Source organism: Thamnophis elegans, chromosome 16 (genome assembly GCF_009769535.1).
Source record: "Thamnophis elegans isolate rThaEle1 chromosome 16, rThaEle1.pri, whole genome shotgun sequence".
NCBI classification, from domain to species: domain Eukaryota; kingdom Metazoa; phylum Chordata; class Lepidosauria; order Squamata; family Colubridae; genus Thamnophis; species Thamnophis elegans.
Window position 1 is genome coordinate 13,157,565 of NC_045556.1, and position 18,712 is coordinate 13,176,276.

Genomic DNA, 18,712 nt, shown 5'->3' on the forward strand with positions numbered 1-18,712 from the left:
TATATTACCAGCCTTGTGGAATGCAGGGAGATCTCCATGACTTCAGCTCAACCTGCTATTTTTGCAAGCAAAGGAGCATCTCGTTTGCTAAATTTATACAGTTCATCTTCTATTCTCCTTCAGGCTGAAGGGACAAGAAGAGTGAATAAATACGACATCCAGAATTATTCTTCCATCCATTGTAAAACCAGAGATAAGAGTTGTATCCTCTGAAGGGCAAAGTAGTTACAACTCCATTCTTGGGAGTTGCAATTGCATGCATATTTTTTTTCCCAATGTTTCATTTTTGTTTCTGCTTGCAATATATATATATATTTTAAAAAAATCTCATTGTTCAGCCAGAAAGACTCCCAGGGCATCTTTCAGATAAGATAGTCCTGGTCTGCTGGTTTACAACTTAAAAGCTCTCTTAGCAAAGTAAAGGGAGGGAGAAGGGAGGAAGGCCAACAGAAGCTATGATACTAGCATAGTCCGTGCTGTGGGTTGTGTAACTAAGCAAAATGAAAAGTCTGCAGCTTGTTCTTTGTCAAGGCTCCAGTTTCTTGCGTAGGAGTAGCAATGAAAGCAATATTTCCTGAGTACAGATAGAGGAAAGTTAAATTAAAGATATTTATATAATATAACCCATTTCATTGTATTTATTTTGTACAATGACAATGAAGACTATACTATAGAGATATTGTCTGGATGAAGATCCAGAAGGCCATGTCTCAATCATCTGAGTCATGGTTGCCCCACAGGTGCTTGTCAAAAGATAACTGGGCTTTCTTAGTTTTTTTTCCCCCCTTGAAAACATTTTGCTTCTCATTTTGCTGTCTCAAAATGTCCCAGCAATTTGCCTCCTTGACCTCTCAGCGGCTTTCGATACCATCGACCATGGTATCCTTCTGCGACGACTGCGGGAGGTGGGGGTGGGAGGCACTGTTTTGCAGTGGTTCTCCTCTTACCTCTCGGACAGGTCGCAGTCGGTGTTGGTCGGGGGGCAGAGATCGTCTCTGAGGCCCCTAACATATGGGGTGCCGCAGGGTTCGGTCTTATCCCCTCTACTATTTAACATATACATGAAACCGCTGGGCGAGATCATTCGGAGGCACGGGATAAAATACCACCAATATGCGGACGATACACAATTGTATCTGTCCGCCCCGTGCCAACTCAATGAAGCGGTGGACGTGATGAACCAGGGCCTTGAGGCCGTTAAGAGCTGGATGAGCGCTAACAAACTGGTACTCAACCCGGACAAGACCGAGTGGCTGTTGTGCTTCCCTCCCAATAATTTGGCCGACATTCCAACACTCAGGCTGGGGGGTCAAATTTTATACCCCTCAGACAGGGTCCGTAACTTAGGAGTCCTCCTGGATTCACAGCTGACTCTCGACCATCAGCTGTCGGCTGTGACCAGGGGGGCATTTGCCCAGGTTCGCCTGGTCCGTCAGTTACGGCCCTACCTGAACCGGGAGGCTCTCGCAACAGTCACTCGAGGCCTTGTGATCTCTAGGCTGGAATACTGCAATGGGCTCTACATGGGGTTGCCCTTGAAGAGCATCCGGCGACTGCAGTTAGTCCAGAATGCAGCCGCACGAGTGATAGTGGGCGCACCGCGGTTCGCCCACATTACACCTATCCTCCGCGAGCTGCACTGGCTACCTGTCGGTCTCCGGGTGCGCTTCAGGGTACTGATGACCACCTTTAAAGCACTCCATGGTAGTGGATCTGGATACTTGAGAGACCGCCTTCTGCCGATTACCTCCCTCCGACCGATTAGATTGCACAGGCTGGGCCTCCTCCGGATTCCATCCGCCAGTCAATGTCGACTGGCGACTACACGGAGGAGAGCCTTTTCTGTTGCAGCTCCGACCCTGTGGAACGATCTCCCCGTTGAGATTCGTACCCTCACCACCATCCAGACCTTCCACACAGCCCTCAAGACCTGGCTCTCCCAGCAGGCCTGGGGATAGGTTTCCAACTTACCCGCCCGAGTGTTGACTGTTGAATGCATGTTGTGGTTTACCATTTTATTTTGGTCACTTATTGTTTGTCTCTTGTTACTGCACACCCTTCCCTTGTGATTGTAAGCCGCCCTGAGTCCCCTCAGGGAGAAGGGCGGCCTATAAGTCTTAATAAAATGTCTCAAATGTCTCAAATCCAAGAAGCTGCTTCAGTTCTGAATTTCACTGAAGGAGATTCTTGAATGAGATGCAAAACCCCCAAGAAAGTCCAGTTGCCCTTTGGAAAAAACCTTTTGGGACATCCAGAAATAGAACTTTCGGATGCCCAAAGGTACACGTGTTCTATTTAGCTTGTGAAGCAACTGGGCTCGAGTTTCATTTGTGATATTCAATTCAATTCAATTTATTAGATTTATAGGCCGCCCAATCCCGGAGGACTCCGGGAAGCTTACAAAGAACAAGAAAAGAAAAACAAAATAAAAATAAAAAATAAATTAAAAATTAAAAATTTCCCAACACGCATACATTCTGATCGGGGCTGGACCCTACATAATAAGGTCAACAGCCCCAGGCCTGCCGGAACAGCCAGGTTTTAACAGCTTTCCTGAAGGCCATGAGGGTGGGTGAGGTCCGGACCTCTGGGGGTAGCTGATTCCACAGGGTCGGAGCAGCCACAGAGAAGACTCTCCTCCGAGGCCCCGCCAGCCGACACTGTCCGGCTGAAGGCCCACCCTGTGGGATCTTGTCGGCCGTTGGGAGGTATGTGGCAGTAGGCAGTCTCGCAAATACGAGAATATATATGTATGTATGTATGTATGTATGCATGTATGCATGTATGTATGTATGTATGTATGTTATATTTGTGCTGATAAATAAATAAAGGGAGACTAGTATAGATCTATTTCAAGCTATTTAGCTCTCATCAGCTAGCCATACCCTTGCTGGGAATCAAACCTGTGCTCTATTGCCTCTTAGGCAGATGTGTTAACCATTGAGCTACAGAGCTCGACTCCTTATCAGAATCTATATACTGATATATACTGATTCTCTGTAGAATAAACCAATTACTTCTGGGTAGGCTTCAATCTCTTTTATATCGGCTACTGCAGGTGAAAGATGCTGGAGGATCCATGACCATTCATACGTTCGGTGCTTACTTTGGCCTAACCGTGACTGCCATTTTGTACCGGCCCAACCTCGAGCAGACCAAAGACAAGCAGGAATCTGTTTACCATTCAGATCTTTTTGCCATGATTGGTGAGTTGTGGTTCCTCCAGAGGTGGGTTGCTTCCAGTTCGGCCCGGTTTGGCTGAACTGGTAGTGGAATTCAGGCCTGCTTTGCAGAACCGGCAGCGACCCAGTCCTGCCACGCCCCTGAATTGGTTCCATTGCTGCTGCTGGGCTGCCGCCATTTTGTTTTCTAGTGACTGCGCATGTGCAATTCACTGTAAATTGTTCTGCACATGCACTAAGAACAATTTACATTGAACAGCTCATGCGTGCACAGTGCACAAGTTGCGTGTGGGTTACAAACCAATAGTAAAACCGGCACAACCCACCCCTGAGTTCATCTCCCTGTTAGACAGGAGATCCTTCGCTTTCTGAGACAAATAGAAATAGTGAAAAAGGAGCTCAGGCTACTGATGAAGAGGCCTTTTCCAGAGGTGGGCTGCTATGGGTTTGCCCAGGTTCAGGAGAACCTGTAGCTAATGTTATGGTCAGTTCCGAGAACCTCCAAATCCCATCCTCGGCTGGCCCTGCCCACCTCACTCCTCCCTTCCCCTCAGGCTCACGGAGAGGGGAAAATAGGCCTCCTCGAAGTTCCTGAACGCCAGAAATGGACCCGTTTCTGGTCTCCGGAGGGCCTCTGGAGCCTGGGGGAGGCAGTTTTTGCCTTTCCGGAGACTCAAGGAAAGCCTCTGGAGCTGCTTGGGGAAGGCGAAAATGCCCCCCTCCCACCGTGGTGCAAAAGGCCAACTAGGCCACGCCCATCATGGCTACGCCCACCCAGCAACTGGGCAGAGAACCCATTGCTGAAATTTTTGAAGCCCATCCCCTGGCCTTTTCTCTATCTTTATTTCTGTTTAAGGTAGCCTAAGTGAAGGTACTTAAAGTGGAAAATATTGTGATGGTACTGTGGACTTTGAGCCTTTAATCCGTCATGCACACAGCTGCGTGTCCATCACATCTCGGAAAGCAGGAAAAGATACGCTTGGCATGTCATTGTTTTGGAAATCTTGAAACCTCTTTTGATCCTTATGATCACACGGACAGGAATGTAGAAGTTTCTTGATGAGCTCTTTCTAAACTACCCGTTTACAGATCTGCAAACATCTCATTCAATTAGGGAGCTTAGTTTTCTGGTTTGGCTATTTTAACTTCCAGGTCCTAATTTGGATGTTCTTTTTTTTAATGCATACTGATAGACCCAGAAGTATTTCTGTACAAGAAACCAGTAAACATGCTGTTATACAGATCAATATTACTAATTGATTAGTAAGTTATTTTTCCTGCCCAGTTGGGCTAAGCAGCGGTGACCAACTGGTGAGAAAATTTTGGTGGTCCACAGAAAAATTATTTGCATTTTTTTATATTGCACTAAATCAGGGGTCCTCAAACTACACCCCCTGGGCTGGATACATGCAATGAACGCTTGTGTTGCTGCAGAGAGTCTCCTCCTTTGGGGTCTTTTGTGTGGGTCGGAGGGGGGCAGAAATTCCGACTTGGGGTCTGCTTCAGCCTCCTGGTGTGGGGCTTTGGGCGAAGGCTGGAGGGAAGCACCACTGGTGGCACAGAGCTGGAGGGCCTCTTTCCAGTGGGACTGCATCGTGGCCTGGAACTGGCTAACCATCTCAGCCCACTGAGCCTCCAGTTGCCTGTACCTGGCCTTGCACTCCCGCAGGTCTTCCCTCTGCTTGGAAAGCCTATGCTCGTAGTCCTCAGTCAGGTGCTTCTGCTGAGCCTCCTTCTTGGTCAGATTCAATTTGAACTGAAGTGTTTTGCCAACTCTTTCTCTTGGTGGCTGCTTAGCTCCAACAACAGCTTCCTGGCAGGCAAGGAATATCTGGGAGGGGAGGGGCAAGTAGAGGCTTGCAAGGCACCCCTCAATGTGAATGACATTGAATTGGCCACGCCCACCCAATCACATGACCACCTAGCCACGCCCACCCAGCCAGTCATTAGGCAGGTCATATTAGTGGTCTGCAGGATTTAAAATTGTGAATTTAGTGGTCCCTGAAGTCCAAAAGGTTGGTGACCCCTGGGCTAGAGAGCTTCTCAAGGGTTTATGTTCATCGCTCATGCTTTATCCAGGAGAGTCAGCTGCCTGCAATTCCTGCTCTGCCCTTATAAATAGCTACTGTCAGCGTTCCAAATATCACGAGGAATTAAATCAGAGTCCAAGGCAGAGTTATCCTTAAAGTTCCAATTTAATAAAACAAACATGTTGGCATCATGCTATGGAATTCCAATTTTAAAACTTCCTGGGATTCCACTCAGTTTAAAGTTCATGATCTTGTCCCCACACCCACAAATCCATCACATGGTCCAATCCTCTTCTTCCTCACTGGCATCTCCACCCAGCTTCTTCCGGTCAGGTGCAAAGGTGCGGAGACAAAGAACAACCGTGAGCTTCTAGAAAGGATTTTTTTTATTTTGAAAACAACACATTCTACCCCTTGCTATTTCCCACCTCCCTTAATGAGAGTGTGGCAGACCAAAGATTCTTAAAGGAACCGCTGTAGGCCTGACAGCTACTTCTTCACTATCATTGCAGGAACCTTGTTTCTGTGGATGTATTGGCCTAGTTTTAACTCAGCTATTTCCAACCATGGGGATGCCCAGCATCGAGCGGCCATCAACACCTACTGTTCACTTGCTGCTTGTGTCCTCACTTCTGTGGCCTTCTCTAGCCTCTTGCAAAAGAAGGGAAGGTTGAGCATGGTGAGTAAAGTGAGGCAAGATGCCACACCTTTCTCTTCTCGTTCACAAGGTTTCATGGCATTTCTTACTACAGGGGTGTTGGGGGGGAGGGAATGCTTGTGTGTCTACTTGCCTACCTGCTTGCCTGCCAATCAATCAATCATTAAAAATGGTGTATGTGCTTTCTGTTATCTTGTACAAAGTTTCATGGAACCCCCACCACAGGTGTGTGTATAACCTTTCTTTCTTTCTTTCTTTCTTTCTTTCTTTCTTTCTTTCTTTCTTTCTTTCTTTCTCTCTCTTTCTCTTTCTTTTCCTTCATCCCTCCCTCCCTCCCTTCCTTTTCTCCCTCCCTTCCTTCCTGTCCCTTCTTCCCTCTTTCTTTCTTCTTTCTTTCTTTCTCTCTCTCTCTCTCTTTTTCTTTCTTTTCCTTTCATCCCTCCTTCCTTCCTTTCTCTCTCCCTCCCTTCCTGTCCCTTCTTCCCTCTTTCTTTCTTTTTTCTTCCTTCCTTCCCTTCTTTTTCTCTCTCTCTTTCTTTTCCTTCATCCCTCCCTCCCTTCCTTTCTCCCTCCCTTCCTTCCTGTCCCTTCTTCCCTCTTTCTTTCTTTCTTTCTCTCTATATCTCTTTCTTTTCCTTCATCCCTCCCTCCCTCCTTTCCTGTCCCTCTTTCTTTTTCTTTTCTCTTCTTTCTTTCTTCTTCTTTCTTCTCTTTCTTCTTTCTTTCTTTCTTCTTGTCTTTTTCTCCTTCCTTCCATTCTTCTCTTCTTTCATTCTTTCTCTTTCTTTCCCTCCCTCCCACCCTTTATTTCTTTATTTCTTTCTTTCTCCCTCCTCCTTCTCCTTCTCCTTCCTCCTCCACAGTAGGTCAGAAAAGCCATTGTGCTAATCATTAGTAGGACTGCACTTTTAAAAGACTATTGCATTGTGTCAAAGGAGGAGGTGAAAATGACCCTTGAGCAAAAAAGGAATATAATCAAAGTAGGAAATCAGGACTTAAAATCGCTGTGTCTTCACAGGTCCATATTCAAAATGCAACCCTGGCGGGCGGTTGTGGCCGTAGGAACCTCTGCTGAAATGATGCTGACCCATATGGTGCCCTCATTGTGGGCTTCATCTGTGGCATTGTGACAACCCATTGGATACTTCTACTTCACAGTAAGAACATTCTGAATGCACCAAGCTTTCCCGAGCCTTGATAGCAGGACCAAGCAGCAGAAAAAGTGGAAATGTTACTTCTTTACATTACATTACATTACATCACATCCTTGTTGGTTCAAAAGTTTTATTTTCTTTTAAAACAAACATTTCATCATTCCTCAATCAGTAAGACATCGGAGTACAATTTTTTTGGTGTCAAAATAGTTCTAGTTTACCACAAAATTCTTGTCTAGCCTAATGTATACCCCTCCCTCCCTCCCCCCTCCCCCCCAACCACCCTCCTCTCCCCCCCCCCCCGACTTCCCAGAACCCGTACATGGTCTGGATTTTTAACAAACACAGTCTAAAATCTATTGAGAAAAAAGAAATAAAGAAATTAATGACATCTCTACATTGATCTTAGCTTCTTCTTGCTGAGCTAACTTTAAACAATTTAAATCATTTCTGATCTTAAGCATAGGCTAACTGGAATGCATTACATCACATCCTTGTGGCAGTTTCCTCTGTGCAGTGCTCATGTTTTGTCCTCCCTTCCTTTTCTTCTAGCCTTTCCTAGATGCTAAGCTACATATCCAGGACACTTGTGGCATCCACAACCTTCACGGAATGCCAGGTTTAATTGGAGGCATCGTGGGAGCTGTCACTGCTGCCGCTGCTACAGAAGGAGTCTACGGAAAGAAAGGGTGAGGTGCTTTGGGCGGTTCCACCACAAAACCGCGGTAGACTAAAGCGCGTGTGACTAAAGCGCGGTGACAAAACCGCACCGTCAAAACCGCGCGACAACAGCGCGCCGACAACAGCGCGCCGACAGAAGCGCGCTGTAACATAACCCTAAAAATAACCCTAAACCTAACGCTAAACCTAACGCTAAACCTAACGCTAAACCTACCCTAAACCTACCCTAAACCTAACCCTAAACCTAACCCTAAACCTAACCCTAAACCTAACCCTAAACCTAACCCTAAACCTTACCTTAAGTTAAATCGTGCTTCTGTTGGCGCGCTGTTGTCGGCGCGCTGTTGTCGGCGCGCTTTTGACGTCGCGGTTTTAGCGCCGCGGTGTTGTCGGCGCGCTTTTGACGTTTGCGGTTATGTCGTGCCATGGCTTTGGGCCGCCTATGTAGGGCAGGGGTGTCAAACTCCAGGCTCAGGGGCTGGGGTGGGATCTGGCCTGCAGGGTGCTTAGATCTGACCTGTGGGGCTGCCCTGGAAACAACAAAGGATCAGCCTGTGGTGCCTCTGCTGGGTGAAAATGGAGCTTGGGAGGGCCATATGCAGCCCTCCCGAGCTCCGTTTACAGCCATGACGGCCTCCTGCAGTGAAAATGGAGTTCAGGGAGACTGGCAGAGGGCTGCAGGAGGCCGTTGTGGCTGAAAATGGAGCCTTGACGAGAGACATCAAGCTGGCCATGCCCCCTGGTCCACCGAAAAGAACTTGGGAATAAAAATTGTCCTTGATATTGAGGGAAATCCTCACCTTCCTCTCTTTTCCACTTCACTTCCATCTCACAGTCTCATCAACATGTTTGGCTTCACCGGAGAATACCAGGATCGAACTCCCAGCATCCAAGGGGGGTTCCAAGCAGCTGGCATTGCAGTATCACTAGCTATGGCTTTGGTAGGAGGAGCTATTGTAGGTAAGTAGAAGAATGGGGACATGACAGCAGTATCTCAGTATTGGAGGGGCTGCTCCCAAAGAAGAGGGGGTCAGCTGTTTCCCAAGCAGGGCAAGAATCAAAACATCTGGCATTGTACTTTATATAGATTAACAGAGTTGAAAGGGGCTTGGAGGTCTTCTAGTCCAACCCACTGCTTAGTCAGGAAACCCTACACCACTTCAGACAAATGGGTATCCAACCTCTTCTTAAAAACTTCCAGTGGTGGAGAATTCACAACTTCTGGAGGCAAGTTGTTCCACTGGTTAATTGTTCTCACTGTCAGGAAATTTCTCCTTAATTCTAGTTGCTTCTCTCCTTGATTAGTTTCTACCCATTGCTTCTTGTTCTACCCTCAGGTGCTTTGGAGAATAGCTTAACTCTGTCTTCTTTGTGGCAACAACTGAGATATCGGAACACTGCTATCATGTCACTCCTAGTCCTTTTTTTCATATGACTAGACATACCCAGTTCTAGAAATAATGGTTGGAAACTAATTAAAGAGAGAAGCAACCTGGAATTAAGGGGGAAATTCGGTTCACCGACAAAAGGGCAAACGACAAAACCGTGCCCGACTAAACCGTGTCGCTGACGTCATCAACAGGGCGACAATAGTGCGGAGACAGAAGCGCGCTGTAAAAGTAACCCTAAACCTAAACTTAACCCTAACCCTAAACCTAACCCTAAACCTAATCCTAAACTTAACCCTTAACCTAACCCTAAACCTAACCCTAAACCTAACCCTTAACCTAACCCTAAACCTAACCCTTAACCTAACCCTAAACCTAACCCTTAACCTAAACCTAAACCTAACCCTAAAGCTAACCCTAAACCTAACCCTTACCTTAAGTTAAATTGGCTTTCTTTCGATGCGCTATTGTAAAGCGCCCTTCTTTCTCCGCACTGGCTGTTGTCGCCGCGTTGATGATGTCAGCGATGCGGTTTAGTTGGGTGCGGTTTTGACGTTCGCCCTTTTTGTCGGGTCATGGGAAATTCCTAACAGTGAGGATGGTTAACCAATGGAACAGCTTGCCTTCAGAAATTGTGAGTCCTTCTTCATGGAGGTTTTTAAGAAGAGACTGGACAGTCACTTATCTGAGATGGTATAGGTTCTCCTGCCTGAGCAGGGGAAATGGACTAGAAGACCTCGGTGGTCCCTTCCAGTTCTATTCTTATTCTATTCTAATTATTAAGAGAGATCTAACATAGAACTAAGGAGGAATTTCCTGTACAGTGAGAACAATTAGATAAAGGAACGGCTTGCGATGTTCTCACACTGGAGGTTTTCAAGAAGAGATTGGACCACCATTGTTTGGAATGGTCTAGGATCTCCTGTTCAAGCAGGGGTTGGACAAAAAGATCTCCAGGGTCCCTTCTGAATCATATTCTGTATTCCAATGCCAGCCTTTTTGTATTTTCTCTCCTGCTTGAAGGTAAAAATGGATGAGAGTCTTTCTCTGGGTTATGTAATTTGAGAACATATTATTTGTTATTGAGGCAAAGCCAAGATTTAAATGAGAGGAAAACTAAGCAAGGAGAGATCCAACCTAGAACTAAGGAGGATTTTCCTGGCCATGAGAACAATTTATCAGTGGAATGGCTAGCCTCCAGAAGTTGTGGATATTCAATCCCTGGAGGTCTTCAAGAAAAGATTGGATAGTCATTTATCCAGAATGGTGTAGGACAGGAGTCATCAACCCGCGGGTCTGGAGCCGCATGTGGCTCTTTCATCCCTCTGCTGCGGCTCCCTGTTGCCGGTTGGCTCCACAATTGATAGGGCTTTCGGTTAGGACAGGTAGAGGAAAAAGGACACCGTGCCTGGAGGAGACTCTATGGTGGGGAAACTGGAGTTCCAGTCGGCAGAAGAAAAAGGATGCTGTGCTAGGAGGAGACTCTATGGTGGGGGAACTGGAGTTCCAGTCGGCAGAAGAAAAAGGACGCTGTGCTAGGAGGAGACTCAATGGTGTGGGAACTGGAGTTCCAGTCGCCAGAAGAAAAAGGACGCCGTGCTAGGAGGAGACTCTATGGTGGGGGAACTGGAGTTCCAGTCGGCAGAAGAAAAAGGACACTGTGCTAGGAGGAGACTCTATGGTGTGGGAACTGGAGTTCCGGTTGCCTCCAGAATTAAACGTGCGGGGGTGGGGGTGGGCTTCCAGTTAGAACCTTTGTGGCTCTTTGAGTGTTTAAGATTGCCGACTCCTGGTGTAGAGTCTCCTGCTTGAGCAGGGGTTGGACTAGAAGACCTCCAAGGGCCCTCCCAACCCTATTATTCTATGTTCTAAGTGAAAAATCCTCATGCAGAACAGCTGTTTTTCTTATGCCAGCAAGAGGTGAAATCTCTGCCTATTCATGAACCTCTAATTTCTATGACTCAACCAGTGTCTAGGTCTCCCTGCTGCCATCTTCTGGCTTGTTAAGCCTCAGTTAAAAAATAAAATAGAAAAGTAAAATCATCTTCCCTCTGAGCTCAATTATTGTAGACTGACATGGGAAATTCCTGCAGTTTTCTTGGGATGATAGGAAGTATTTCTTTCATGTTCCCCATTGGGCAGCTCTTTCAAATTTCAATCATCAAACTTAAGAGTAATTCCCCCCCCCACTTCTCGTGAATTGTTGTGTGTATCTTGGTGGATGTTTTCCCCAACATATTTTTTTCCCCTTTTTGTGATTTGTTCCGTAGTACAGAGTGCTTTCTCAGTTGAAAATAAAAACGAAAATTTAAAATTTAAATGCACTGTAAGTGAATTTTAGTATTTGGTTTTCTTTCCCGAAGGTGGAATTTTGAAACTGCCCTTCTTTGGGGACCCTACGGATGAAAACTGCTTTGAAGATAATGTCTACTGGGAAGTAAGTGGATTAGACTTGGATTGATTAAATTAATCCAGATTGTGGGAGAAGCTCCCTCTGTGGAATCTGCACCAATGATTTACTTCATGGTCCTGGATGTAATCTGGCTGAAAGCAAAGGAATATATATTGTCTGACCGAGAGCATGAAGCAAACTCTTGGTCCTGACAAAAACCCCTTTTATTAATTGACTGTGAATTCTGCTCATTCACATCCAGCAAAGTCTTTCAAGGGAGGAATTACAGTCACAGACCTTATCTGGCTTGGAGAGCTGCCAGGCCGATATCTTGGCAAGGAGTCTCGGAGAGTCACAAACCAATTAAGCAAAATAATTGTCTCCTGCAAACTCCACTCCCCTTCTGCTCCTCTTTTATTTCCTGGGGGCGGGGAAGCAGTCATCATCCACCTGTGGCCTTACTCCCAAGTCGACCCCTGTTCTTTAGCTGTTCCCTTTATCTGGAAACTCAGCGCATGCGCACCCTGGGAACAGGCTCCAGCTGTTTGTCTGCCTCATTGATGTCTGACTCTGAAGGCAGCTGATAACTGGCATACGGCTCTGGTACCCCTTCTCTGCCTCCGACACAGAGCCCCCATCCGAGCCTTCCCCAGACTCCAGGATTGGCCCATGTTCCTCCCCAACCTTCTCACTGTTCGAATCAGCTGCCAGCTCCACTGGCCACTGTCAAGCCACAACACATATTTCAGTAAGCATAAAGCAATTCTGAAGTGCAAACTGCTTCCAGGTTGGATTGGATTGGATTGTTTATTTATATGCCGCCCTTTTCCCTGGGGGGACTCAGGGCGGCTCACAATCAAAAGGAAGGGGGGGGGACAGACTTTTACATATAAGACAGTACATGATTAAAACGCAACATTCATACCATTCGGGCGGGTTACATCTTTAGCCCCAGGCCTGACGGGATAGCCAGATTCTAAGGCTGTGCGGAAGGTCTGGAGGGTGGTGAGGGTACGAAGCTCCATGGGGAGATCGTTCCATTGGGTCGGGGCTACCACCGAGAAGGCTCTCCTCTTTCCTTTTTTTCCTCTCTCCTTTTTAAACATGGGTCTTATCTGATGGAGAAGGTGAACGTGACATTTTCAGGATTGTTATACCGCATACACATACCTCAGTGTCCGCATACACAGACACCTTCCACCTAGTTTCCACAGCAACAACCTTGTGAGGTAGGTTGGGTTGAGAGATCACAACTGGCCCCAAATCCCCCAGGTTGCATCCACGAGTGGATTAGAATCTGGGTTATCCATCCCCAATCCAGGAGCTTGATCTCTGCAATCACATTGGCTCTCTTTCGGAACAGGAAGGAAGATAAAATCCAGTCCAAATTTCAATCAATCAATCAATCAATCAATCAATCAATCAATCAATCAATCAGCATCCGTGATCCTTAACTCAGGTTGAGGACTGTTTTGATATGGTAACTTAAAAACTGGTTTATCCTCACTGCCCCTCAGGAACATACCATAAGAATGCTCCCTCTTCTGTGTTAGTGCCAAAATGTTGGAATTTAATTTCTCTGTCTTGTTTATTGATGGCCTCTGTCTTGAGATCAATATGGCCAAACCTAGCGCTCTAATTGTGCATTTTATTATTTTTCTGGAACAGAGCTCACATTCAAGTGTTTCAAAGTGCTTGAATTTTATTATTCTGGATATAAAACAACGCAGCATATATTATATATGTCAGATAGATATGTGGGAGCAGAGACAGAAAGAGAAATCTCTCTCTTTCTCTCTCTCATATCTCTCTCTCTCTCTCTCTATCTATCTATCTATCAATATCTATCTATCCATATCTATCTATCCATCCATCCATCTATCCATCCATCATCTATCTGTCTGTCTGTCCTACATACATACATGCATACATACATACATACATACATACATACATCATCTATCATCTATCTATCCATCCATCCATCCATCCATCCATCCATCCATCCATCCACCCACCCACCCACCAAACCCACCCACACACCCACACACCCACCTATCTATCTATCTATCTATCTATCTATCTATCTATCTATCTATCTATCTATCTATCTATGTATCATCTATTTATCTACGGTATCTCTCTCTCTCTCTCATTTATCTATATCATCTATCCATCCATCCATCATCTATCTGTCTGTCTGTCTGCCCTACATACATACATGCATACATCATCTATCATCTATCATCTATCCATCCATCCTTCCATTCATCCCTCCATCCATCGATCCATCCCCCACCCACCCACCAAACCCACCTATATCTATCTATCTATCTATCTATCTATCTATCTATCTATCTATCTATCTATCTATCTATCTCTGTCTGTCTGTCTGTCTGTCTGTCTGTCTGTCTGTCTGTCTGTCTATCTATCTATCTATCTATCTATCTATCTATCTATCTATCTATCATCTATCATCCATCCATCCATCCATCCATCCATCCATCCATCCATCTATGTACAGTATTATCTAATCTACCTGATGTACTGTATGAGGATAGATGTTCGGCCACTAGGTGGCACTGTTGCCTGCCAAATAACAGGCTGCCAGCTTTCCTGCTTTGCCGAAGATACATGCCCTCCAGGCGTGTTGGATTCTAACTCCCATCCTTCTCAGCCACCTAGCTGTGTGCCACAGACACCCTAGTCCAGATATCTTGAGAGTGCTGTGCCTTCAGGTGGATAAAAGCAATTGATACAAAAGGAAGAGGGATTTAAAAAAAAAGAGGTGATTCGGACTCACCCCGCATTCTGTCCCCCTTCCAAAGGTGCCGGGTGATGAAGAGAGCAACCTTTACTGCATGCATGACTCCAATGCTAAGCCTGGGATTAACCCTTAACTTGGGACATCAACAGACGAAGGGTAAGACAGCCAACTCTTTTATATGCCATCTCATTTCTTTCCTTTTTTTTTAATATTACAGGACGGCGCAGACCCAATCAGGTTCTCCAAGGGCACTAAAGTCCAAATGAAACCAATGCACAAATATCTTGCGCCACTCATCAAAAATAGGGCCTAAAGTCTGAGTTTTATATGCTTTCAATGGAAAGGAGGTTTTTTTTTTTTTTAATTTATAAGGCAGGCTTCCAATCTCCTTCCTGATATTCTTTAGTGGCCAGCTGATTTTCAAAATGCCAACATCCATCATCGTTTAACAAACCCATAATCCCTTGTGGGATGGAGTCTGGGCAATTGAATGGAGCTAGCAGAGTTTTTACTGGCCGGATGCCATTCCGGTCTCCAATGCGGAGTTTTGCTCAGATATATTCTTAGTGTGCCCAGAGAGAGAAATATCTGCCTCTACCTAGGATCGAACTCACAGCCTCCTGGTTGTGAGGTGAGAGCTCCACCTCTAGGCCACCGCATCACTCCAATGCCAACATCCAGCCTGCACTATCATAATCTTATCCTCCCTTCCTCTCCCCACCCTTGTGAAAAGGGCTTCTGTTTTTCTGCCTTATGTTCAGAGGGTTTCAAATGTTTCCCGTCCTTCTGTGACTTTCCTGGCTGCTCCCACTTCCAAAATCTTGTTAATCTCCATAGAAGAGACACCTGATCATAAGGCCTCAGCATTTGGTGGAAGCCTGCGAGGTCCGAAAATTTGCAGCAAGAAAGATATTTGCATGCTCTCTTTGTTGACCTTACTGCTAAAGCAATGCAGGAACAACAACATCCTTTGACCGCGAGAAGAGGGCTGTGGGATTCTGGGAGTTGAAGTCCACACCTCTTTTTCTGTGTTCAAAGTTTTATTTCTTTTAAAACAAACATTTCATCATTCCTCAATCAGTAAGACATCGAAGTACAATTTTTTGTATGTCAAAATAATTCTAGTTTACCACCAAATTCTTGTCTAGCCTAATGCATACCCCTCCCTCCCTCCCCCCTCCCCCCAACCCCCCCTCCTCCTTCCCCCCCCCACTTCCCAGAACCCGTACACGGTATGGATTTTTAACAAACACAGTCTAAAATCTATTGAAAAAACGAAATAAAGAAATTAATGACATTCTACATTGACCTTAGCTTCTTCTTGCTGAACTAACTTTAAACAATTTAAATCATTTCTGATCTTAAGCATAGGCTAACTGGAATTTCTTGGTCCCGTATTTATTTTGTATATAGTCAATCCATTTTTTCCAGTCTCGTTATATCTCTCATTTGAGTGATCTTTAAGATATGCCGATATTTTAGCCATCTTGGCTAAGTTTGTAACTTTCAATGTCCATTCTTGAGTTGTAGGCAAGTCTTCCTTCTTCCAGTATTGCGCCACCAATAGTCTTGCTGCCATTATTAGGTGCAGAATCAAGTTACTCTCTACCACTGTAAAATCAGTACATATACCTAGTAAGAATAACTGAGGAGTAAACTTTATCCTTCTTTTAAAGATATTTTGCATAATCCACCATATTAAGAGTCCACACCTCTTAACGATGCTAAGGTTGAGAAACACTGGGTTACAGAATACAAAATATTTGTCAGGTCCAAAGCTGGAGAAGGGACTGATAAGTAGACAATAAGAAATATTTCCAAGTGACACAGGTGGACTGGTGGCTTTTGTGGTGTGGAGATGATATCTTGGTCCTTAACACCCATAAGACCAAGGGGCCTATAGAAGGAATAGATCTGACATGCAGATCTTGCTTATCAATGGAGACCGAATGGAGCAAGTGGTGAGTTTAAGTTTCTGGGTGTTATCACAAAAGAAGACCTGATCTGGGTCACTCACATTGTAGCACTGGTCAAAGGTTATACTGCCTGAGACTTCTCAGGAAACAACAACTGAATGAAAAACTGCTGTTGACCTTCTACCTCTGCACCATAGAGAGTATTTTAACTTACTACAACTATCTATGGTTTCCCAATTGCACAGTGGCAGATAGGACAGCACTCCAGAGGGTCAACGTCATTGCTCAGAGGATCATGGGTTGCCCCTCTCCCCTCTTTGGAAGAGTGTCAGCATTACAAGTATCATGTAGAATTAAATCAGAGTCCAAGGCAAAACTATCCTTAAAGTTCCAATTTAATAAGTCAGACATCTTGGTACATCTGTGGAATCCCAAATCTGAAAAACTTCTTTGGATTCCACCCAGTTGAAAGTTCATGATCTTATCCCCACACCCATAAATCCATCACATGGTCCAATCTTCTTCGGCCACGCTGGCATCCCCACCCAGCTGGTTCCGTTCAGGTGCAGAGGTGCAGAGACAAAAGATGACCTTGGGCTTCTAGAAAGGAATGACAACAACACATTCCACAATTCTACTCCTTTCTATTCCCCACTCCCAACTACTACACTAATGAAACAGCATAATGAAATGAGAGTGTGGCAGGCCAAAGATCCTAAAAGGGATATAACTGCAGGTCTGGCAGCCAAAGTCAACTGCCTTAAGAAAGTTTGAAACATTCTTAAAGATCCATCTCATCCTGGGCACCCTTTTTTTAATCTATTACCATCTGGCAGACGGTACAGCAGTGGTTCCCAAACTTGGCAACTTTAGGACTTGTGGACTTCAACTCCCAGAATTCTCCAGCCAGCAGAGCTCTGCTGGCTGGAGAATTCTGGGAGTTGAAGTCCACAAGTCTTAAAGTTGCCAAGTTTGGGAACCACTGCGGTACAGGATAATAAAAAACAAAGACAAATAGGTTGAAAAACAGCTTCTATCCCAGAGCAGTAACTATATTGAATTCTACGGTATAGTGCTATATTAATGCAATATCAGGTTTTCAATTTTAATTATATAGAACGTGAAGGATGTGTGTTTGTGTTTTTATTTTTATAGTTATAATGTACACTGAAGGCGGCATTTAATTTCGTTGTATGGCTAAACCAAGCTAAGCTAAGGTAAGCTAAACTCATGGGATTTCTTGCTTTCTCTTATAGGGTGATCAACTTCTGCTTTTGGAATTCCTTTTTTTTAAAAAAAAAACAGCAGAATCAAGGAAACTGAAGAAGGGAAAAATATTATCACTCAAATGAAGATATTTTGTTAACATGAACTTCTGGCACTAAACAATTATGCAACCAAATAATAAGGAAGTTGAGATGGGTGGGATCCCTGGATTCATAAGCACATTGCTAAAACCAAAACAAGTTATGAGAAGAAAAAAACCTTTGAAGTAATGAGCAATCAATTTTAGAGCGTATTGATAAATAAAAAGATGAGCGAGGCCTTCCCCATAGAGCTCTTAAAATGAAATCGCTGAAGTTTTAGCAAAAGCATATAACTTTCCCTAAAATTGGCTGGTGTATTTTTTTTTAAAGGCCTGGAGATTAGTTTTCTTTTTTTCAAAAAAAAAAAAAAAAAAAAAACCGATAAGGAAAGAAGGCAAAGGAAGCTAAAAATTACAGCTGCCATTCTAGGTAAATTTGTCGAAAGCATTAGGAAAGATAAAACTAGAAGTCATACGGAAGAATGGATATGGTTTCTGGGCAGGCGAGTGTCACCTCCCCAATTTTTTAGAGTTGTTGTTTTTTTTTAAAGGAGTCAACCCGATGGATCTTTTTTAGCTGGATGCTTTAACCAACATCTTCATCAAGGAATCCAAAGTTAACCTGCCAATCAAGGGAGAAGACCGTTCCTTTCATAGATGTTGTAAGACTGAGAAAAAGAGAATGAATGTAATGCAAATTTTGCCAAAATAGGGATGCCAGAAAATAAAGTCATCAAGATGGGGGGGTATTTGAATAAAGTAGTTGCAAAAAGATCTAGTGATGGACAGCCTAGAGCAACAAAGTGGTTGACTTTGCAAAGGATTCCAGATTATTCTGGAATCATCGGGGGGGGGGGGATATGTCAACCAGCCCTCAAAGGGCTCCCAGGTGAGATTCCTTCTCATGGCATGGAAGAACCACCACCTAAGTTATGTTACAGGTCTTGAATGGTTGACCACAGTCTGAGGAATATCTTGACCTACCCAACGGGACACTAGGCTTCGTCAAAACCAATTAAGGCCTTGAGGCTGCAACACACAACTTTGCTTTCCTAAATCTGTAAATGTTGTAAGTAAAGGCATTTTTACAAAAAGTGACCGACGTTTGCCGTGTTTTATCTTCCACAGAGACTGGTCCTTAGAACATTGAATATCAGTGTTGGAAGGGACTTTTGAGGTCTTGTAGTCCAACCCCCTGCTCAAGCAGGAGACCCTACACCATTTCAGATAGGTGGCTG

The 18,712-nt window shown here is 44.7% G+C and overlaps 2 protein-coding genes across 2 annotated transcripts in view; both read left to right on the top strand.

Annotated features, from left to right (window-relative positions):
* Positions 1–14,385, top strand: part of LOC116519306 (ammonium transporter Rh type C-like) — a 28,516-nt gene extending 14,131 nt beyond the window's left edge. The window contains 10 exon segments of the mRNA XM_032233144.1: positions 3,059–3,206; positions 5,725–5,891; positions 6,889–6,921; positions 6,923–6,953; positions 6,956–7,005; positions 7,007–7,027; positions 7,577–7,713; positions 8,541–8,665; positions 11,457–11,530; positions 14,314–14,385. Coding sequence (XP_032089035.1) covers positions 3,059–3,206; positions 5,725–5,891; positions 6,889–6,921; positions 6,923–6,953; positions 6,956–7,005; positions 7,007–7,027; positions 7,577–7,713; positions 8,541–8,665; positions 11,457–11,530; positions 14,314–14,385 — 858 coding nt within the window.
* Positions 14,386–16,171: 1,786 nt separating this feature from the next.
* LOC116519307 (kinesin-like protein KIF7) overlaps positions 16,172–18,712 on the top strand; it is a 41,538-nt gene continuing 38,997 nt past the window's right edge. The window contains exon 1 of the mRNA XM_032233145.1: positions 16,172–16,213. Within this exon, the coding sequence (XP_032089036.1) occupies positions 16,172–16,213 (42 nt within the window). The remainder of the gene's footprint in view (positions 16,214–18,712) is intronic.